Here is a 24868-nt window from a genome sequence, read left to right on the forward strand (position 1 = left end):
TTATTTCTAGAATGATGAATCTAAATAAATAAAATTAATAAATAGTAAATACATTTTTAATTTTCTCATTCCCATTCCCATTAAATTTTGCAGATTCAAAACTACAAATTTCAAACATCATGGACCTGGTTATATGTCTTCGCATTTTCTTCTTCTTGGTTCCTTTTCTGGTTATTATGGTGCTAGAGAGTAGGAAAAGGAGGGGTCAAAATGAAGAGGGGGATGAAGAAGGGGGACAAAGTGGATTTGATGAAAACCCCAGTGAGGAGGAGCTGGAGGAGGGTGAACATGATTCAACAACTGAAAAAACTAAACAAGACCAAACCCCATTGTGGAAATATGTTAACAGGCCTGAAGCAAGGAAAGGGGGTGGAACCACTAAATTTCATTGCCCCCATTGCCACAATAACTACACCGGTTCATACACCCATGCCAGAAAACACCTCTGCAGGAAAAGGCCATGGGATGGAGATAAACAAATAGGAATCAAAACTTGTGCAGCTGTGTTAGCGACAGATAGAGCCAAATACATAAGGGAAGAGGAGGAAGCCCAATACAAATCTAAAAAATCAAGTGGTTTCTTTGAATCAAGCTCACAATCACAAGCACAAAGAACTCCTTCAACATCCTCCCAAGGCAGTGGATATGGAGGCATAGGGTCACCAGCTTTAAGGCGTAGAACCATATCAGATTTCCTTGATGAGGGGTGTAGGAATGATGTGGATTCAAAAGTTTACAGGTTTCTCTATGCATGTGGGATACCATTCAATGTTCTTCGCTCACCTTATTGGCACGAAATGGTTTCTGCCATAAATGATGCCCCTAAAGGATACAAGAGCCCTGGGTATGACAAGGCAAGAATCGTTGGACTTGATGATGAAAAAGCAAAAATATCACATTCTTTGAATAGAATGACAAGTTCTTGGACTGACCATGGGGTGTCCATTGTATCTGATGGATGGACAAATGTAAAAGGCAAGCCATTGATAAGTGTTCTTGCTGTGTCTGTTAGTGGTGCCATCTTTCTAAATGCATATGATTACTCAGAGAAGTTCAAGACCGACATCAACATTGCAGAAGCATTACTTGAAACAATTGACCGTATTGGGCCATACAATGTCATCCAAGTCATCACTGATAATGCTCCTAATTGTAAGTTAGCGGGAGCAGTTATTGAGGATAAATACCCCAACATATTTTGGTCTGGGTGTTTGGTTCACACATTGAACCTTTTGATGCATATGTTGTTAAGAACAAAAATAAACAATACAAATGGATTGGTGATTTGTACAAGAAAGGCAAACAAATGATAAAATTTATTACAAATCATAGCAATACCCATGGCCTTTTTCGCAGTCACTCAAGATTGGAGTTGTTGAAGATTGCGAGGACTAGATTTGGTAGCTATTACCTCACCTTCAGACGCCTTTTGAAGGTAAGAGAGTCATTGGCTAGCATGGTATCAAGTCCACACTAGCAGGTATTAAAGGAAAGGGCTACAAATGCAGCTGACATGCGAGGTTTTGAACTGGTGGAGGAGGCCGCTCTTGATGGTATGTTTTAGGCAAGTGTGAGGCAAGTATTGGATTTCACCAAGCCCATTTATCACATGGTTCGGTTTGCAGATACAAATAAACCAGTGATTGGCGAGGTGTATGACAAATGGATACCATGTTGGGGCAAATAAAAGATATTGTTCATAACAATGATCCCGACTTGTACAAACTGATTCACGATTGTGTGTGTGTACGGTGGAATAAACTTAATCTTCCACTACATTGCTTGGCGTATATCCTTACACTAAAATACTACTCTACATCTTGGTTGGGCCAACTTGCACCAGGGGGTGGGGTTAGGACCAAACCCCATTTAGATGAAAGAGGTAACTAGAGGATATTTGGATGCATTAGAAAAGTTGATACCTAACATGGAGGGATGTACTAGTGTGCGCCTTGAAATAGGCAGATACTTCAGTGGCACTGGTTTGTTTGGTACCTTCCATGCAATGGAAGACGGAGACAGATTTGATTCTCTCACATGGTCGGAATCATATGGCGGCCAGGGACTTTGCCAAAATTGGCAAAAAAAGTTCTATCACAAGTTGTAAATACTTCTTCTGCAGAGAGGTGTTGGAGCACCTATAGCTTCATACATAATGTGAAAAGAAACAGACTCAATGAAAACCGGGCAGAAAGCTTGGTTTATGTGCACTACAACTTGAGGTTGTTGAGTCATTACTGTGATCGGGCTTATGAGGATCCAACATATAAAATTTGGGACAACCACCCAGAGGATGACAATTTGGAGGATGGCACTATACATCTTGAAGAACTGGAAGAGGAACTTATAAGGGATGAAGATGAAGCAGCTGCAACAACCATGCCACCTCCACCATCCAGTAGCAGTGCTCGAGTTTCGAGTCTTGTTCCTTTGCTATCACCACCTCCATCTACACCCTCACGTGGAGGGCATGTGCCTTCTAGTTCTGGTCGTCGGTTTGTGCGGGAGACTCCTAAAAGACCACCATGACCTGCTCATATAGTAGACTCTCGTGGCAAGGGCCACATGCAGTAGTAGATAATAGATTTATAGTTTACTTGTCTTTTCTAGTTTCTATTAGTTTTCATAACTGTTGAGTCTTGAGTCCTTGACTCTTGACTCTTGAATCTTTCATATCATAATGATATTTTTTGTAAACAATATATGACCGTGACAATGAAAGTTTGAAGTTTGAAGTTGGCAATTATAACTCATTGGTAATGATTGTGAATTATGAATATGATGCTTTGTGAAAGACTAAAGTTGTTTCATTTCATTTCATAATTCATTTTATAACATTTCATTTCATGTTAACAGTTAGAAACTTAGATATTATTTCTTGTAATGGTTAAACTTAGCTCACAAGTACAACTTTGGTGGTCAATGATAAATGTTATATATTGAATTTTCAATTTTGAAAGCTTGAAGTTGAAACTTTAAGATTGAATTTGATGAATCACGATTCACGAGACTCAATATGTTGCAGTTGTATTATGTATTTTACTAACTTGTGGACGTGGTTGATGAAGATTATAACTTCTAGATGATTGATGTGATATGGTTCAATGATCAATCTATGTTTTTTTATGTCTTTTATATCTAATTCATCATTCTACATGTCTTTGTTGACATATATGTATCAAAATATAAAAAATATATATGTTTTTAAAAAATTGCTCCGGGATTCACTCCCAAACCGGGAGCTTCTGAAAATGTCGCTCCCGCTCCCATTTTCGCTTCCGCTCCCAAGTAACATTGGTTCGAATATTTGGGCTAGGGGACAACGCAAAGGCCATTCCAGCAATTTTCGTGGAGCTTGGGAGCAGGTGCCATAGACTGGAAGCCCATCCGGAAAGCTAGGGATTTGATAGTAGGGGTCAGCCCAACACTTTGGGACCATTTCCGGGAGGATTTACAGGCAATTTCTAGTAGGCTGAGTTTTGCAGTTGTAGCTGAATTTGGGCTCCAAGGGGGTCGAACTTCAGAAGTCTAAACTGACGAAAATCCTTCGTGGGTTTTTCTGAGTTTAGGCCAAGGAGTCTGGGGTTAAAAGCACATAATTTTCTGGGCATTAGAATTGCACCTTCCAGCTATCCGAACTTCAGCAGAAAGACAGTTTTCTGGGACAACGCAGTGCAGATTGGTGCAGCAGTTGGACAACCTTCAGTTCAGCCATTTTCTCACCTGGGTTTGTTCATGTTTGTCCATTGAGACAAGCCCATGTGCACCATCTTGTTATCCATTGTATTTAGCCTTCAGAAAAGTAATAAAATGGCTTGGCAGTTCCATATTTGCAGCTTTTCTATGGATGTTTGATGTGTATTTCGTTTTTATAATTTTCTGCACAATTATTTGCTTTATATCCCTTGTATTCCTGTTTAGGATCATTACATAAGAAGAAGAAAGAGTTGAAAAACTTTGGTAATATGATGATGACTGATGGTATAAGCATCCTTTGGTACATCCTCGGGCATGGAGTCTTCAGATAATCCTCAAGTGCCACTCGAGTGATAAACAGTTGGCAACACTATTATCTAGCTTCTAGTGTAATATTAGAGTTATTTCTTTTGAGGAGAAGAATTCATCTGATTAAAATCTGATTTATCCCATCTCTAGTCATATATTGGTGGCAGAAGCTGTTTGATTTTCATCAGCTGTTCCTTATTTGTTGACGTTTGCATCTTAATCTTTTAGATTATTTATCACTATTATGTTGGTCTTATTCCATTATTTTTTCCAGCACCTGTTCAACAAGAGTCCTCTTAGCTTTGCTTGTTACATTTTAGTTTGCATTGTAGTATCTAATTGTTAATACTCATTTAACATAAGTGGATGCTTTTGATATATATATATATATATATATATATAAAATTCAGGTACCATGATTAAAAGCCAAGTTGGGGGACAGTCGTAACTATTTCCACATAGACAATATGTGTTAAGTCTGAATTATAACCACTCAATACTATGATTATCCCGATAATATCATATTCTTATTAGTATTTGACAATGAAATATTGAACAATGTTATCTCAAGTTTCCATCTGCTGGCCGTGCTTGGTACCTTTTCTTTTGATAGTAAAGATCCAATATATTTTTCTAGCCATACTAATATTTTGCTTTTAGTGAAAACTAAAATATGGCTTTTCTGTTTACTTCATGTTTCTGTGCAATTCATTTACTTTTCTTTTCTTATTTGCAAGCTCTTGAATACCAACCTTGCATACCTGGAAACCACTGCTTTCATTACAGATAACTCAATAGATTTTCATCGATGAGGTTCAAAATGCGATTTTCCCATGATATTGTTTCTCAGGCTCTTTGGTAATTATCCAATTGCTGCCTTAAATTTTTTAGTTTTCAACAACCCTTTTAACATTACAATTGTAATTTAGAATGTGTGAGCATTTGGACAAGTAAAATTTTGAAAAGGTATTGACTCCAATCTTTTTTTGTTAAACAAGCCATCTAAATGAAGAGTTCTCTTTGCTTTTGGAAAGTGCTCTATTTAACATCTAAATTTTCTTCTAAATCAAATTCTTGAGATCTTCGTCTTTTTGTTTTTCTGGGTGCAAAGGATGCCTGCACAGAGTCATTATGCAGCTGAACTCCTACCTCTTCCCGATTCTCAGTTTTTGCTTCGTTGTTCAACATCACCTTATGCAGAGAGTCCTGATTTCATAGATACTGTCAGAAGGTATGTGAATTTTGACTTTTTAAGTCACCTTTCTGGTCTTGAATTGTAAAAGAGTTAATATGTTTTTATTTCTGCAATAACATTTTCAAAATGAGTGTCTTTCGGAATATGTTGGATGCATAATTCTTTGATATTTTTGTGTCTTTGTAAATAATAGATAGTTAGACAAAATGAGGAGTATTGAGGAAGACCAAGAGTTCCTCCTAGCAGATGAAATGAATAGACACCTTGTATATATGCAGAATTCAAGTTCATGAAAATTCATTGGTGGGGTTATTCCCTCAGCCTGACAGTGGTATCAGAGCTGGGTATTTCCTTTTGGTGTTCTACCTTCTGCTCATCAGTTCTGTGATATTCCCACTTAGCATTTTGCTAAGTGAAATATCAATTTTGATATTTTTTGCTATATTGCACGGTTGCACTTAGGAAATGTGGATTTAGAGGTCCCACACATGATTTTTTGGCTTAAAGCACACCCAAACATTAGCGCTGCAAGAAATATTGCGGCCTTAGTGGAGCGTGGGGGCCACCTCATGGGAATTACGGCCCACATGAGGAATATGCTTTCATTGGATTGGTTTTGGTGTGGGGAATTCGAGCTGGGCCCACATGGGCATTTTGGAGGCTCGTTGACAAAAAGAGGAAGAGACACTCATTTGGTCATTCATTCATCATTTGCAAAATTGTCTTTTGACAATTGCACGTTTGCGCTGAAGCCAAGTCTGCAAGTGTTGTTTAGCACACGAGTGTTTCCGAGTGGAGATCTCAACCCTTGCTTCGTTGGACTTCGAGTGCCAGCCCAAGGAGGGAGTTCTACGCTTATCAATTTGTACCAGCAGCAGGGAGTCCATTTTCAGCGAGAGGTTCAGCTACAACAGCGCAGGGATTGCACTGCTCATGGTGGAGGCACTTTGAGAGGTTGAGGAGTGAGGTGTGGTTGAGACTGAAACTTGAAGAGAAGGTCAGGGAATTATTTTGGGGATCATTGCGGCTATTTTGGAGCCCATTTGTAGCAGGGTTTACAGGTGGGTCAAATCACCCAACAGTTGAGTTGAACGTTGCATGAAGCGGGGATGTTTTTTGGAAGGAGAGACACGGAAGCATCATTTCGCAAAAATCTAGGAAGCGAAGTGTCTTGGAAGCGTCTGCTATATATATATTTGCATTTATATTAAAAAAAACATCCAAAATACCAAATTAGTTGTAGAAGACAAGAAAACATGCATATTTTTACATAAATCAAGATAGATATGGCATCGATTGTACATCAATGATTAATTATTCCAGCATCAACCATCTACAATCTAGATTCTTCTTCTCTTGTCTAGCCTTTGCTTCTACTTCAATTCTATAGGGATTTTAGTCAACATTGCCAAATTTTGATCAAATAGCTTAATCCAAGCCTTATAATATGGTAGAGAAAGCTTAACATGCCTGATCAATGATTTTGACTTGAGTGAAGGGTACATAATTGCTAAGGCCATGACAAAAGAGTTCAACAATCAATAACACCAACACTGGGGTGCATATAGGGCTTGGTGCTCTTGATTAAATGCCAATCACATGCCCTCATACATGATATAATCCAATGAAACGCCACAATCCCATTGATCTTGAAAACTATTAAGTCTGCTGAATTTTGAATGGGATATGAAATTCTATTTTTTCCATATGAAGTTTGATGAAGTTGGAACCACTCTCAAACATCTTGAGTCATTTCATGGTAGTGTTAAAAATTTAAGTAAAAGGATGGAAATGAGAGATAAAGGAGAATGTCTCTTTTACTTAAATTTTTAACATTACCATTAGAGAGCATCTAGGAAGCGTCTAAGGAGCATCAATAAGCACCTTGGGAGTATTCGGAAAGAGTAGTTCCTCACATAACAGTTCGAAATTTCCAAAAAAAAAAAACAAAAAAAGCCTCGCGGAACCATCCACCTTCTCTGGGATCTGCTCGCAATCCGCAGTGGATACATGGCCAAACCTCCACAGATTTGCATCTGATCCTTTCCAGATCCATGGATCGGGTAGTAGGAACCACGAATCGGGCAGTAGGAATTGCGGATCGGGCAGTAGGAACTGCGGATCAGGCCCCCACGAATCCAATTTTCCAGGAATCGCCAAAAAAAGTTGGAACTGCGGATCTAATTTTCCGATCCGCGGTTCCGCCGAAGGATCGGTGGCAGATCAGTACGGGACGTGGATTTGGCTCCAGATCCTTGTGGGGGGGGATGGTTCTTGCAACACTGGTTCAGCCATTGAGGGAAAATAGGGCCGAATTTCCAAGGTCAATCATTGGCCAAATCCTTCGCGGGTGATTCTGGGTATTTGGTGGAGAGGCCGAGATTAATTTCTCAGAATTTTCTGAGCACCGGAGAGGGTCCTAGCAGCAGTTCTATTCAGCTAGCAACGTATGTCTAGGCATCTTCAATGCAGGGCTAGAGTAGTGCAACAAGAGATTGGAGAGGGTTGACTTATCTATCATTTGGGGCTTTGCTAGCTTACCTTGAGCAAGCCCAAGTGCATTCCATCCAACACCCATATTTTACCCCCTTCATTTATCAATAAAATGGCTTAGCAGTGCAGTTTTTGGTGTAGTTTGTTGGTCTGATTGTGTGCTCACTGTTTTATGTCTTTTTGCATATTTACTCTAAATTTTCCCTAGGAATATTAGAGTGGTATCAAAGCTCATAGACTTGGTATCAGAGCTCATAGAGTGGTATATCAAAGGCAAAGGTATAGGAGCAGAGAAAGATAGTTGCAGATTACCCCTGATCTTGTGACAATCAAACCAAAGGTTGTAGAAACAAACATGGGGGACAATGAGAGAGACAAAAGGAGCGAGGAAAAAGAGTTTGCTCATCTTTTGTTGAAGGCAGTGCAAGACTTGTCCAAGAACATTGAAGAAATGGGACAAAGGAATAACAACGACAACAAGGGTAAGGGAGTCCAAGGGGATTTCCAATTGGGGGAAGGATTTGGCACTTCGTAGCACCACACATCCCCTAATCCCAACATGCCCCTTATTCCAAACACACCCCCTAGGTCTCCCATTCCCACGTTCCTAACATCTGGAGTTGGTGGGCAACCAGAGCAGGAGGATAAGCCTTATAGGGTCTATTTTTTGGAGTATCAGTCCTATGGACCTGATTTTGGGAAGGCCATCACTTTCAAGGGTTTTTGCCAATTGAAGGGCGACAAGAGGCCCAAGGAATAGAGTGGAGGAGGCTACACGCAGGGGATAGACTTGCAACGCACTATGGGTAGGTTGTTTCTCCCAACTTTCGATGGCTCTTTCAAGCGCTCAACCAAAGTGTGGGTTGAAAAGTTGGATGTCTATTTCCAGTTGAATTAGATGACAGAGGGAGAGGCAATCAAGATTGCCACATTGGATTTGGAAGGGGAAGCTCATGACTGGTGGTTCCATGGCCTGACCACATTGGGACATGCAGGAGTGACCGCTTATGATGATTTCACTAGGAGGGTGTTGAAGCGGGTTGAGAGGAAAGATCTAGATGAGTACTTTGGGGAGCTAATAAGGCTCAAGCAAACCGGGAGTGTTGAGGCATATATTTCAGAGTTTTTGAGGTTGTCTGTGATGGTGCCGGATTTGTCGGAGACTAGGAGGATCTACATGTTTTTAGAGGAGCTAGCAGAGCCATAGCGAGGGTTAGTGATGTCCAATAGGCCCACTACATTACAAGACATAGTAGGGAGAGCCTGAGACCTACAGGATGCCCTACCTAGGGCACGAGCACCACTACCCCCAAACAAGGTTTCCAGTAGAGGGGAAGAGACACTAGGGCTCCACCATCGAGGGTCAATCAGGGGTGTGGATAGCTGGACGAGGAGACTTGGAGAGACCTACGGAGGAGGAAATTGTGTTTCACCTGTCAGGAGCCTGGGGCACCAAGTCACAGATATGCAACTGACAAGGCCCTTTATATCGAGGTCTTCTCTAACAACAATGCAGAGGATGAGACATATTTTGAGATGGGCGGAGATGACACACAACAACTTAGGAGGGGGTCCACCACCAGCAGGGCAGTTTCCTTTGCACCTTTCCAAGGTTCCTTGTATCACTGCGCAGGGTACCCAAGTTTTTGACCTTGAGGATCAGAGGCACTGTTCAGGGGCAACGTGTATCAGTTCTAATGGACAGTTGGGTTACCCACAATTTCATTGATTCCCAGTTGGTTCAAAGGAGGTACATCACAACTGAGGAGTTTGAGGGATTCTTGGTTTTTGTGCTCGCGGACGGGACCATGCAATGCATACGTTACGTGCCAGCCTTGATAGTGACCACGGAGAACTAGTCCATGACAAATCACTTCTTTGAGGTGGATGTACCGGACACCAACATGGTGTTGGGGGCCTAGTGGCTCTATTCACTTGGCAGAGTCACGACCGACTGGAGGAAGTTGGAGATGGAGTTTGTAGGGCCGAATGGCAAGCTAATGTTTCTATGGGGAATGCACCCATACACACCACAAATTGTTTTGGCCCATAGGATGGAGGCTAATTTGAGACATGGGGACATTGAGTGGGCTGTGGAATTGAGGATCTCAGAGGCTGGGGGCAAGCCCAAGCCACCACATCCGGAGATACAAGCCATTTTTTATAGGTACCCAGTAGTTTTTAGAGATGTACCACGAGGTCAACCACCTGACTTGGGGTTTGAACATACTATTGAGTTGGAGCTGGGAGTATAGGCCGTGATCACCACTCCTTACCGACATCCCAAGGCATATTAGGATGATATAGAGAGGGATATCCACGAGCTGTTGGCACTTGGGTACATTAGGCCCAGTTCCAGCCCTTTTGCTTCATCATTAGTCCTGGTGAAGAAAAAGGATGGGTCCTTGCGCATGTGCATAGATTATCGGGCCCTCAACAAAAAGACATTGAAGAACCGCTACCCCATCCCACGTATAGATGAGTTGATGGATGAGTTGAGCGGGGCTAAGTTCTTTTATAAGATTGATTTGCGGTCAAGGTACCATCAGATTCAGGCGAGGGACTAGGATGTCCCAAACACAACATTCTGATGCCATTATGGGCACTTCGAATTCTTGGTTATGCCCTACGGGCTGAGCAATGCACCAACTACCTTCAACTCATGCATGAACCACATATTTTGTGAGTAGTTGAGGAAGTTCGTGCTAGTGTTCTTTGATGACACACTGATCTATAGTCGGACTTGGGAGGAGCACTTGCAACACCTTTAGATAGTGTTGCGTATTCTAGAGGAGCAACAATTTTATGCTAAACTATCCAAGTGCGAGTTTGGGTTGACTGAGATGCTCTATCTAGGGCATATCATTGGGGTGGATGGTGTGAGAGTCCATGAGGAGAAGATATGAGCTATCTGGATTGGCTAGAGCCCCAGAATGTGACAGAGCTGAGAGGATTCGTGGGCATCTGCACTTATTACAGGAAGTTCATGTAGGGATTCTCCTAGCTAGCAACACCCATCACTAACTTGACGAAGAAAGGGGCATTTGAGTGGACCACTACAATACAGGAGGCTTTTTGAGCGCCTCAAACACGTCATGAGTAGCTGTCGGTATTAGCACTCCCTGACTTCACTCAACCCTTTGTGCTAGAGTGTGATACATCTAGAGTGGGTGTGGGGTTGTGTTGATGTAGGGAGGGAACACCATAGCTTTCGAGAGTCGGAAGCTACTGCCCCATGAGCTACTGTACTCCATATATGACAAGGAGATGCTGGCCGTCATGCATGCGCTAGCTAATTTTAGACAGTATTTGGTGGGGAACATGCTTAAAGCCAAGACAGACCACAACAACCTTAGGTTTTTCGTGGAGCAGAAACAGTTGCTGGAGAGGCAGCAAAAGTGCGTGAGCGAGCTCCAAGCATATGACTTTGACATTGAGTATGTCAAGGGGAAACACAACGTGGTGGCTGCTACGTTGTCTAGGAGGCCGAACACTCTCTCTCTGATGAGTATTGCCCTAGATTAGAGGGTGCAACTACTGGTGGAATTGATCTGAAATCACCTGTAGATGACCTCAAAGAAATAATGAAGGTATTACAGACTCATGTGTTGGGGTGTGCCTATGTTATTTTATGCAACGGATCGGTAAGATTGTGAAATACACAGATAATGAAACAATAAGAGAATCGCAATAAGCAAACACATAAAACACAACAAGCTTAATAAGGAGTTCACCAAATCCTCCTGGGCTACGTCTCCTGGTCCAGCCTTAAGTGGTGGCCTTTCTATTGTGTCTTAAAGCAAAGTTTTTACAATAAGGAGCTCAATTTGAGTCTCACTTAACAGATGATGATCAGTAGGATTGTACTTCAATCCACCAAGTCTCTAGAGTACACAGACTCCCCTTACCGAATCTCGACCTCAACTGGTCTCATTGGTATGAGTCTAATTTGGTACTCAATACCTGACAGGTATACACAGAAGAGTTGCTTGAACCTCTCAAGCCTTCTCTGGAGTTCACAGACTCTCAGACTCTCTCTGTCTCTGTCTGCTTGATGCTGCCTTTGCTCTGCAGGTCAGCTCAGCTTCTCTGTTCTCTGTAATTCACTTCTTTCTTGCCTCTCGGCTTTCTGCTTCTCTTTCTCTGCCTCCCTTTACTCTTTGTCTATTCGTGGCTTAAAGCCAATCTGCTCCCTGACTGTTCGTTTCCGCTTCCCGGCTCTCTAGATCTCCTGCCTCTGCCCGCTGGAATTCCCCTGCTCTGCATCATCATCACTGTGTAACACTTCACAAAGAGGTGGCCACTTGTTTCCTCACGAACTAATTGTCAGTTCTCTTTGAACAGTCGTTATTTTCGTTACTCCCAGATTCCCTGTGAAACTAATTCCTCTGCCAGCTCAGCAGTCATGCCGGACATCAAATCTCATATGACTCAGCATATTTCCCTGTCAAATCCGGTCATCCATCAGATCATTTCTCTGCCGTTGATCTGGAGCCTCCAGATCCTACGGTATCTGTCCATATCGTGCGGGTAAGTAGCCTGACGTTTACCTGCGCGATGTGAACGATTTTCTCTCTTATCCGCTGGACACGCGTCACCTAGTGTATGGCATTGGGCGGGACTCAGTCGAACCCGCCTACCACCTGAGGTCCTTTCGATATCTTGCTGGTTTTGGTGCGGGACCCGCCTTTTGACGGAATTGGTCATTTCCGTACGGTCTTATGTTTTTCCTTGTGACCGAGCGCTTGGGGCTTTCCTTCACTGAGGGGGATGCCTTGCAATTAGCGCTAATTGCGTATTAGAAACTGCCTCTGCTTTTTGGATTTGACCTCTTGTTTGTCATTTGTGCCAGGGCACGGTCACCATGGCCCAACGGTCTGCGCGCTTTGACCGAGGGTCCTCGTTGTTCCGTGCTGACCACAAATTGCCATTGTTCAGAGGTTATTTCTGATAAGCTCGATTTCCATAAGATTTTGAAGCTTGACATAATTTGAAACAGTCATGAAAACTTAGAGAATGTTTAAGGATCCAATTTGGATCACAGCCTTCCCACTGAAAAATCTTTTGGACCACCAAAAGTTGGTATTCAAGCATCGACTAAGTGAGGGTATAACTATCTCACTTGTCTAATCTCTATCCACTTTGCACTGCTTGGCTTTGAACCCTTGAGTCCAATCCTGAGGTACTCAACATCTCCCCTGCACGTCTTCCTCACCTCTCTGTCCAGAACCGTATCTTCCTGCAATTCATGGAGATATTCAGGTAATAGATCATTAGTAGAAGGCAATTGACTCTGCTCTTCGGGATCTTCAATTAATGAAGGTTCAAATAGCCTCAAGCTGTTTCCATTAACGACTGAGTAGATGTGCATGTAAGCTGGTAAATCAAGGCGAAAAGCATTCTCACCAATTTTCTCAAGTATCTTGAAAGGTCCATACCTTATTGGATTTAGTTTTTTACCTTCACCTTGCATTTTGTCTTCGCTGATATACAACCAAACTTGATCACCAACTTGGAAGCTATGCTCCATTCGATGCTTGTCATGCCTTGGCTTGTATTTGGCTTTGCTCAGCTGTTCCTGTACTGCCTGATGGATCTTTTGGATTTGCTCAATGAACTTGGTTGCCTTGTCCACATCACTGTGTCCATCAACTGCTATGTCTTTACCAAAGACAAAATCCAAGGGAGACCTTGGTGTGAAACCAAACAGGTCTCAAAAGGAGATCTCTGTGTAGAAGAACGTTTTGCTCGGTTGTAAGCATGCTGCACATAACACAAATGTTCATCCCAAAGTTTGGGATGCTTGTTGCAATAGCGTCTGAGCATCTGGATCACTGTCCTGTTGACCACTTCTGTCTGGCCATCTGTCTGTGGATGAAAGGCTGTGCTTTTCTTCAGTTTGGTGTCCATTAGTTCCCACAGACTCTATCAAAACTTCCCAGCAAATCGGGTGTCTCGATCAGATACAATGGAAGTGGGTAATTCAAAATGAACCCATACATGCTGAAAGAACAACTTTGCAGTTTGTTCAGCTGTAATCTGTTTATTACAAGTTATCAAAATACACATTTTGCTGAACCTATCCACAACAACATATAAATAGTCATGACCTTTCCTAGATTTAGGCAGTCCTCCAACAAAGCCCATGGAAACACTTTCCCAAGGATGAGAAGGAACTGGTAGTGGAGTGTACAAGCCTAGTTTTCTATCGCTGGGCTTGCTTTTAGCACACATGGTACACCCTCTTACATATCTAGAAACTGTCTCATTCATTTTTGGCCAATAACAAAATCTTTGCAGCTGTGCAACCGTTTTACTTACCCCAAAGTGACCTGATATTAGAGAAGTGTTTGCTTCTCGATATATCTTTACTCTTTCAGTTTGTGGAATGCATAGCTTCCCACAATGATGCAAGAGTTGGTCCTTAATGTGATAATCCAATTCTTCTACTCGTTTGCCTTGACTTAAAGTTGCATATACATCTTTAAAATCTATATCTTGAGCATATTGTTCAATGTAGCTCTCATTCATTACAGAATTATGGTTAAGTATAGTAGATGCATTTATAATTGGTCTAGATAACATATCTGCAACTTTATTGTGTATGCCCTTTTTATATTTGATGACTAAATGAAACTGTTGTAGAAAACCCATCCATCTATAGTGTCTTGATTGCTGCAACTTAGTTTGGGAGTGTAGATATTGGAGTGGTTGATGATCAGTATGTATATCTGTCTCTTTGGCCATTAAGTAACGTTTCCATTTTTTCACACTCTGTACTAATGCATACAATTCTTTATCATATGTGGGATAGTTAACTACTGTAGAATTAAATGTATCAGAATGATAACATATGGGTTTACTGTGCTGTATCAACACTGCTCCCATGGCATAGTCACTGGCATCCGTTTGGATCTCAAATGGTCTTTGAAGATCGGGCAGTGCTAGTACTGGTGCTGTACTAATCTTTTCTTTCAAGGTGTCGAAGGATTTCTGCTGTTTGCCTCCCCACTGAAACACCTTTTTCAATCCTGTTAAAGCATGTAAGGGAGCTGCAATTAAAGACAAGTTAGAAATGAACTTTCTCCAATATTGTGCTGCTCCTAAAAAGCTTCTAACTTCTGTAGCAGATTTGGGTTTAGGCCAGTTTACAATGATTGCCACCTTAGAGGGATCTATCTTCAACTCACCACCCCCTACTATATGTCCCAAATAATTCAAAGATGTTTTGCCAAATTCGCATTTGGAGAGTTTAACATAAAGTTTTTCTCTTTTCAAAACATCTAGTGTTTGCTTAACATGCTTTAAATGTTCTTCCCATGTTTTGCTAAATATAAGAATGTCATCCAGATATACAATAACAAAATCCTCAAAAACAGGTCTGAGTACATCATTCATTACTCTCATGAAAGTAGCAGGAGCATTAGTTAAGCCAAAAGGCATAACCCGCCACTCATACAATTTCTATTTTTTTCTGAAAGCAGTATTCCATGCATCTTGTTTTGCAACTCTGACCTGATGATATCCACTATGCAAGTCTAACTTGGAAAAATAAACAGCTTCCTTTACCTAATTTAATAGATCATCTATGTGAGGAAGGGGATAACGATTTTTGATTGTTATCTTATTCAGTGCTCGGTAATCAATGCACATTCTCCACGAGCCATTTTTCTTTTTCACCAAAACGATTGGAGACCCACATGGTGATGTGCTAGGTTTGATGAACCCTTTCTCAAGCAACTCCTACACCTGCTTCTTGATTTTTGCATTCTCTAAAGCGGACAACCTGTACATGCCGATGTTAGGCAATGGAGCATCTTGCTGCAAATTAATATCATGCACTATTTCCTTTTTGGGTGGCATATCATATTCTGAAACAAGATATCATATTCTGAAACAACTTTGTCCAAATCAGCGCGCTGTTTAACATCATAGCCCTCAAATACATTGGTTTTATCAGGTTTCTTTTCCTTTACAACCATCAATAAAAATTGTTTGCATGAATTTACAATTCATTTCATCTACTCTGAGTTTATGAGAGTATAATTATTCTTGAGCTTATGAGCTCTTACAATATATTCGATTCCATCTTTAATGAGGAGATACTTGTTCTCAACTCTATAGAAAATAGCTTTTCTATCATACAAGTAGGAACTTCCTAAAACAATTCCACATATATCCAAAAGAACTATATCTAACTCAACCTCATCTACAAATGCTGACCCAAAAGAAAACTTAAGTTTACATTGTCTAGTCACTTGTAGTTGTGCTTTATCACTTAACCAACCTAATGGGTAAGGTTTCTTGTGAGGTATAGTGAGTAATCCCAACTTCTTTACAATTGCTTCAGAAACTAAATTTACTTGTGAGCCACTATCAAACAAAGTATCAATCTTTTGATGCTTGGAAATAACTCGAATATGGAAAAGCTCATGTCTTTTTCTCTCATTTTCATGATTATTAGTAGATTGTGCAAAATTACTAGTAGATGCTTCAGAATTTTTACCTTTTATACCTGTGGCTGCTATGGTTGTTTCATCTCCTGAGTCTGATCCCAAATCTTTCTGAATAGCTGCATCAGTCTTCTTCTTCTTGCCCTCAAACTTCTTAGGTCTCAGCTCTGGATGCAAGATCCAACAATGCTCATCATCATGCCCATCCTTCTTACAGTGAGTGCATGAAGACTTGCTTTTTTGTGCAGTGTTGGCCTTCCTCTCTTTCCATTTCTGTTTTCTTTTCTCCTTATTCTTGCTTGCAATGGGCTTGGATGATCCCCCAACTTCTGAGTTCCCATTCTTTCCTCTAGCTTCTAGATGCGTAGCTTGAACAAATACCTCATCTATAATAGTGGGATTAAACATGAGGATAGTGTGCCTCATGTAGCTGTGTAGGCCACCTATGTACTTCAACAGAGTCTCAGGTGAGTCTAATGAAATTTCTAGAATCAAAGCTCTTTTCCTAAATTCTTGGGTGTAACCTTGTACACTTTGCCCTTTCAATTGGCGAAGAGTTTTCCAGCTCATCATGGCTTGCTGCATGTAAGCTAGTGGATAGAAATGCTTTTTGATTGCAGAAACAAATTCACTCCAGACAGAAATAATCTTACCATGTTTCTTCATGTCAGCTTGTGTCATGCCTTCCCACCATACCAAGGCAGTGCCTCCGAGGCGTACGCTGGCCAGCTGAATCTTACTCTTGTCTGAGTCGATACTCTGCACTCTGCAATAAACATCAATTTGTTTGATCCAATTATCCAGCTTCTCTGCATTCAACTCTCCATCATATATTGGTAAATCAAATTTAACATCTAATTTAATCAAAGATGTCTTTTTTTTTATGTTCAGGGCTATTAGGAGGTGTGAGAAAGTTTTCTTCTTTCCCTTTGCCTTTTGAATGGTCATGGAGAAGAGACTCTTCTTCTCCTTTATCTTGTTTGGAGCCTGATGAATCTTCATCTTTATGTTTCCCAAAATCCCTATACATTTCCTCTACCATGGACCTCATGGCCAGGAAACTATCTATAAATTGGGGGTTTGGTCCCAAGGGACTTTCTTTTGACATTTTCTTCTTGGAATAGACTCTTCCAATTTTCGGATTAGTCTGTTAGCGCTTGAATTTGGCTTCAGGCTGAAAAAGACAAAATCCAAGGCAACATCAAACCACTTAGCCTCGTAGCTAGCCTTACGGGGCAGGAGAGGGCTCTCTCCGGGTCTATCTCGGCAAAAGGTCTTCAAAGGGCGGAGATGACCAATAAAGAACACTGATTTTAGGCTAGTAAACTGATTGAGAAGGTTTGATTTCAGATTTTTAGGGTTTTGGTGGAAAACAGGGGGAGATCAATTTTGGGTGCGGGGATGGGACACAGCTTTTGCAGAGGTCTTTTTGGGGCAAGGTAGGAGATTGTCTTGATGCCTTTGATTTAAGTGAATGGATAGGAATGACCGGTGAGGAGCTAAAGAGAGCAAGAAACCATCGAGACTTCTCTTTAGACAGAGGAAAACATAGATATTAAGCAAACTTCTCGAGAGTGGTGGAGCGTTTTGATCAGAGGGATCTGGAGGCTCACTTTAGGGAGCTGACCCAACTCAGATAGACGAGTCATCTAGAGTAGTACATATTGGAGTTTCTGAGAGTCTTAGACATGGTGCCAGATTTATCAGATGTTAGAAGGGTGTACACATTTATAGAGGGGTTGCTCGAGTCACTGCATGCACTGGTGAAGTCGCGTAGACCCTTTATGCTACAGGGGGTCGTGACATGTGCTAGAGACCTGCAGGGGGCCATCCCCAACACCCGGACCTGTATTCCTACACGCACTCCCTACCATCAAAAGGGAAGTGATACTAGACCACCACCACATAGAGTAGCCCAAGGACATGGGTAGCTAGATGAGGAGACTAGAAGGGACCTCAGGAGTTTTGATTTCTAGTAACATTAGATGTGCTCTAAGTCTCAAATTTTGCAAGGAGGCTTAGACATATGTATTCCACAATACCTATAAATCGTTTTGGGAAATTCCACCCGGAGATAGTTTTATTAAAATAATTTATTATTTTTAATGGGATCCTAAGTCTAAACTCAGGAAATTAAAATAATTAATGGGTATTAATCTAAATTGTGGGTGTAACTTCTGGAAGAAGACAAAGATCAAGTCCAAATGATCTGAGCCATTGTTTAGAATCTAATCTGGGTCGTTGGTTCTCAACTAGAAGATTAAAAGAAGGATATCGAGGGGCATTTGGAAATTGCACTAGATACAGATACTCAGTTACCCGAGTAAGATCGATTTTCTAACTGGTCGAAGTTTGGCAAGAGAAAATGAGACACCACAGAGACAATGTGACATTAGGACTGCATAGTTCTTACGCAGGGGCTGGCGCAATGAGACACAGAGGGGGCAGCAAGTCCGCTCATGGATCAAAAACTCGTTAAGAACTGTCTGTAAAATTTCTCATAGAGAATCCTCTTCTATTATGTTGATTGTATCTTGTACATGAGATTTTTGTTGAAGAATAATAAAGAAACCTTCTCTGCTTCACTGGTTTTCCCACATTGGGTTTTTCTGGGGACAATTGTCCAAAAATAATTGTCATCGTGGTTATAATTGTGCTAGTATTTTTCTTTGCATTCACTTTCTGCAGTATTTTAATTGTGAAGGGTGCAATAGAACTTATTTCAATATTTGTTGTAGAAATATCGTGAATAACTTATTTTTGAGTTAATAAGTAGAAGAAATAATATTAATCACTGCAGTTAGATTTCTATTTAGAAATTTTCACATGTTATCAGAGCAAGGTTAAGTAGGAGTGTAAACCGAAAGAGCCAACGTTAAAGAGGAGGGAGTTCAAAATTACTACATGGGTAGAAAATCGAACCTCCAGAAGAATTGCACAGTTCAGCCTAGGGGGGAAAGTTCTCATGAGAAAATCTCTCTCTGAGAGAGTCGACTGAGAGGAAGATTTCCAAATTGAAATTTGCCAGTGACTAAGGTAGCAACGAAAAAACTTCGGCACAGAGTAGTCTTCAAGAGAAGACGCAGTTTTTCCTGTAGTAATTGCTGGGACAGGGTAGCGTCAGAGATTGTTAGAAAAATAGCACAAATATGGAAACTCAAGATGTCTCCGAATTATTTTCCAGATTAGAAGAAGAATTTTCATGCTTGCCAAGTTCAGTATCAGCAGATGTTTGGTACATTGATAGAGGGGCTTCAGCCCATATGACTAGAGTACGAGAATATTTCTCGAGTTATCAAGAAAAACAAATAGACTTCCAGATTACTATGGGAAACAGAACGAAGTGTACTCCAATAGGGAGAGGCACCATAGCATTTCAGACAGAAGCATGAACTAGCATCCGAGCCACCAATGTTCTGCGTGTGCTCGGTTTAGGAATGAATCTGATTTTAGTGTCCCAGTTATAGGACAAAGGATACGATGTATACTTCATTGGAAATAAAGTATACATCAAACATCCAAGCTGGAAGGAAGAGACAAATTGGAGCTCGAAGCAACGGACTTTATAGGTTGCAACTCGAGTTTCCAATGGCATTGATAAGCAGCGGTCATAATGGTGAAAATGAACTGAATGAATTATAGCACAGGCGAATGGGACACTTACAGCATGGAGCACTAAGGATGCTCAGAGAGATTGTTACAGGAGCTCCAATCCTTAGACTGAGCATGATGATTTGTGCAAAGGATGCATACTAGGGAAGTATGCTAAAGCGGATTTTTCCGGAAGCAACAATAGGGCAGAATGTGTATTGGGATTGATACACTTAGATATATGTGGTCCAATGTCCATAAGAGCTCTTAGTGGTGGCGAGTACTTTGTCACCTTTATTGATGATCACTCTAGAAAAACCTGGATCTATTTCTTAAAGACCAAGGATGAGGTCTTTGATTTATTCAGAGAGTATAAGGCCCTCGTTGAAAACATGACAGAATGGAGTAATAGAGTGGAAAAATAGAACTATTGTTGGGGCAACAAAAGCTATGTTGTATGATCAAGACTTGCTTAGATTCTTATGTGCAGAGGTCTGCAACAAAATGGTATATATCCAGAATAGAACTCCTCACAGAGCATTGGGGAAGAGAACGCCCGAAGGTGTCTTCACATTGAAGCCAGAAGTAGGTCATCTCAGGATATTTGGAAGCATGCATATTGTCACATTCCAGAGGAAAAGCACAGTAAACTGTATCAGACTGTAGAAAAGGGGTACCTCGTAGGATATAGCGAGACCTCAAAGGCATACAAAATTTACGTTCCTAGCAACAGGAAAATTGTAGTGAGACGAGATGCGAAGTTCATGGAGGATAGAGCTTTCAGGAAATCTCGAGAGATGCCAACAAAAGGTCAGTCTGTAGATGTTCCATTAGTCCAGTAGCAACAAGGGTAGCAAGGAGGACAGGCAGGGGACAGACACCTGGATCGAGTACAATAACCAATACCAATGTTTCCTTAGAAGAAGGAAATCCAGATAGTTCTCAGCAGATGGAATGAGAGGACTAGGAGTAGGAGGTGATTGAGCCTCTCACCACTAGTGGTAGAACCAACAGGGCAGTACGACATATGCTGAGGGATGTAGAGGAGTTTGTTGGAGCTCCTAAAACCGAGAAGAGGCAGTGTAAACAACCTAACAGATACCAGGCCTTGGTAGCATAGTTTGAAGAATCCTCTAGCTTTCAGGAAGCCATTCAACAAGAACTTTGGGTGGATGTCTTGGTAGAAGAGTATAGTTCTATCATGATGAATGGTGTCTAGGAAGTGGTACCTAGACCAAAGGATAGATCAGTTGTAGGATCAAGGTGGATCTACAAGATCAAGTATGCTGCAGATGGCAGTATAGAGAAGTAGAAGGCAAGGTTCGTGGAAAAAGGGTATGCACAAAAAGAAGGAATAGACTATGAAGAAACCTTCGCCCCAGTAGCCCGATATACCTCTACCAGATCTGTTATATCCCTAGCAGCTCAAATGGGATGGGATATTCACTAGATGGATGTCAAGACAACATTCTTGAATGAGGTGATAGAAGAAGAGGTGTATATAGAACAACCCGAAGGCTTAGAAACTCATGAAAAGAGAACTCATGTATGTAGATTAAAGACAACCCTGTATGGGCTCAAGTAGGCACCTAGAGCATGGTATGGTCGGATTGATAGTTACTTGCAATAGTTGGGATTCGTCAAGAGTGATGCTAATCCCAATCTCTACTATTTAATGGTAGAGAATGAGCCACTTATTTTGGTATTATATGTGGATGACTTGTTTTTAACAAGGTCATCTAGGCTCATATAGGACTGCAAGAAGAATCTTGAAGCAAAATTCGACATGAAGGATATGGGGTTGATGCATTATTTTCTAGGGTTGGAAGTTTGGCAAAAGAATGGGGAGATCTTCCTTGGGCAAGGAAGACATGCTACAAAAATTTAGAAGAGATTCAGAATGCAAGATAGTTGACCCATGGCTACTCCCTTGATCACCAACTGGAAGAAAATAGATGCATCAAGAGACAAGGAGGTGGACCCCAACTTGTACAGACAACTCATTGGGTCGCTCATGTATCTAGTCAAAACTAGGCCAAACATTTGCTTTGTTGTCAACACCCTTAGTCAATTCATGGTGGAACTGAAAAGGGTGTATTGGGTTGCAATTGGGCACATTCTGAGGCATGTGCATGGAACAATCGAATATGGGTTGAAATACTCCCGAGGGGATGACATCAGATTGAATGGATTCACAGATGTAGATTGGGCAGGTAGTTCTATAGACCGGAAAAGTACCTCTAGGTACTGCTTCAGTGTTAGATCAAGAATGATCTCTTGGTGCAACAAGAAGCAGAAACCTGTAGCTCTGAGCTCAGCAGAAGATGAATATATGGCAGCCAGCACAGCTACATGCGAAGCTATATGGCTTAGAAAACTACTCGTGAGTTTGTTCAGAAAAAGGATGGAAGCGACCAGGATTTACTATGATAAGCAGAGTTGTATCAAACTCTCTGAGAATCCAGTATTTCATGATCGGTCGAAACACATTGATATTAGATGTCACTTTATCAGAGACTATGTTCATTGTGGGGCAATACAACTACAATATGTCCCCACAGGAGATAAGGTAGCAAACGTACTCACAAAGGGTCTAGGAAGAGCTAAGTTCATTCAGTTCATGGAGAAGATGGGTATGGTAGAGAATCTGTTTCAGTAGCAGAAACAGGTAATTTCTCAGTTACAATAGCAGGGAATGAGAGATAATTGCAGTATAGATGCAGTGTTGGCAGCAGCAAGCTCAACAGAAGTACAGTTGCAACATTTGCACAGTAGTTAGTGGGCAGTGATGTCAGACATCAGTAGCACAGAGGTAGATGTTACAAAACCGGGTAATGCTTTAGCCGGTTGCATTGTTAGAGCACATTCCTCGCTAAGAGGGAATGTTGATTTTTGTGAAGCACTTTCCACAATGTTTTAATTGTGAAGGTTGCAATGGAATTTATTTCAATATTTGTTAAAGAATCACTGTGAATAACTTATTTATGAGTTAATAAGTAGAAGAAATAATATTAATCACTGCAGTTGGATTTCTATTTAGAAATTTTCACAAGGAGGAGGAAATTGTGCTTTACTTGTCGGGAGCCCTGGGCACCGGGCCATCAATGTACAGCGGGCAAAGCCCATTATATTGAGGTCTTTTCGGATAATGATCAGGAGGACGATGCAGAGTTGGAGTATGGCGGGGGAGACATTGAGGGTCCGATAGAGAGGGGACCACTGCCACCACAACCACCACCACATGGGGGAGCATCTTTTGTACCATCTTGGGGAGTCCTTGCTTCCTTATGCGGCATCCCCAAATTTCTGACTCTAAGGATCAGAGGCACAGTGCAGAGGCAGCGTGTCTTAGTCCTAGTTGTGAAAACCATATTAACAATTTATCCAGAATGTAAACCCAACAAATTTGTGAAACTCATTTTGGGAAGTTTACCGGAGTCTAACCAATTTAATGAATTAACTAGAATTTAAAAGGTGTGCCCTAAATTTTAAAATTTACATCAAACATTCCATAAAAGACATAAAAGATACACAAATTTCCAATTTACTCATACATGCAAATAATTGGGATGCAAAAGAATACTTGATTATCCGTTTGAAGGTATTTTTTGGCCCCGCTCTCACTGCCTCCGCTACCAAACCAACATTTTCCTCCCAGCCTATCTGGGATCAACCTGTCCGGTTCCTAGACGCAAAAGACTTCAAATTAGAAGTATTATGGCCCTCGTGCTCAAAACCCAAGAACAATTGCTCAAGATTGTTTCTCTCCATAGTAACCGTTTCTCGCACAGTTCAGAAATAAAATTCTCCTTTTGTGCCTCCCCTCTCATGGTCTCCTCGACTCCTTTATATGCTCCAAACTCCACCATCTCAAAAACCCATCACCATCTTCTCTTTTGCTCTGCTTTCTGTCCCATACTTTCTAGAACCATCCTTTATTTTTGAGTAGAGACGGTTATTTTAATGTGATAAAGCGTTAGTTGCAAATTGTAATGTTAATTAATGAGCTGATATATTTCAATTTATGTAATTTTTACTTAAACTAAATTACTTCATTTAAAAGTTAAGTGAATCACTTCAATTATAAATTAAATAAAGTACCTTATTTGTTTATTAAATAAAATACTTTATTTATTTCTATTAATTTAAATAATAAACTAAACGAATTTTATTCATAATTCATTGTTATTTTTTTTTTTTTTTTTTGGGTGAGTTAGGGATTTACTTTGATAATCAATTCATTACCCAAAATTTTAACATTTTCCAATATTAGCCAGTATGTATACTAGTGCAGTACATATGATGCATGCATATGTACCTATCATATGGATGCATCGTGTACACGCTAATATTCTTGTGTTCCCTATAATAAGCGATGGGTCATTGCATACAACCCTCCTTTAGAAAACTTCGTCCCGAAGTTAAGGTTTATATAGTATATCAGTAATTGTTTAGCAATTAGTATAATCATATAAGAATTGTGTTTCATAATTGAATTTTTGTTTAACGAAAGGGCACTGTAAAATTTGTGTTTTGAACATTTATAATTTTACAACCTTTATAGTCATACCCTACCCCACCTAGGTTCTCAAGCTATTCTAGAATCATCCTATCCTTCCTAATCTCTTCTGCTCCCATCCTATCCATCCTCTACTGCAGTATGTCATGGCGTCAGCTATATTGATCTAACCATTCATAAACCTCAAGGGTGACAACATCGATTATATCGATCTGGTTTCCCAGTAGGCATCCGACAATCATCATCACACGTCTAGGGGAGCGTGACTCGCACAATCCTCCCATGACTCCAGGTTTTTGGAGGATAAATGGTGGGAAATACCTCCACCCCTCCTAGTAGGACCAGGGTCAACACTCTATTATGGAATCTCATTGAGTTTCAATTGTTCTTGGAGTTTTGTCATCAAGTAGTCGGTTTGGTAGAAATACTATCTGCAATCTAAACACTTGTCCACACATTATAACATATGCATCAATACACTCAAAGCAAATTGTATTCAAATAACAGTTTATGTGCATTCCAAATATGTTGCTATCTACGATATTGATTTTTGAGTTCGCAAAATATATTTGGTTATGTTGAGCCAATACATTTGTAAGTTCGTTTTCATAT

At 40.8% G+C, this 24868-nt stretch overlaps 1 protein-coding gene across 2 annotated transcripts in view; it reads left to right on the forward strand.

Moving 5' to 3' along the window:
• The window catches only part of LOC149168030 (protein N-terminal asparagine amidohydrolase family protein), a 463798-nt gene that overhangs the window by 320461 nt on the left and 118469 nt on the right, over positions 1–24868 (forward strand). For both annotated transcript variants that reach the window (XM_089433303.1, XM_089433301.1), the window contains one exon: positions 5117–5236. In XM_089433303.1, the coding sequence (XP_089289429.1) occupies positions 5117–5236 (120 nt within the window). The remainder of the gene's footprint in view (positions 1–5116; positions 5237–24868) is intronic.

Source organism: Pinus tabuliformis, chromosome 5_1 (genome assembly GCF_031772625.1).
Source record: "Pinus tabuliformis cultivar Carrire ecotype Pingquan chromosome 5_1, CPIR1, whole genome shotgun sequence".
NCBI classification, from domain to species: domain Eukaryota; kingdom Viridiplantae; phylum Streptophyta; class Pinopsida; order Pinales; family Pinaceae; genus Pinus; species Pinus tabuliformis.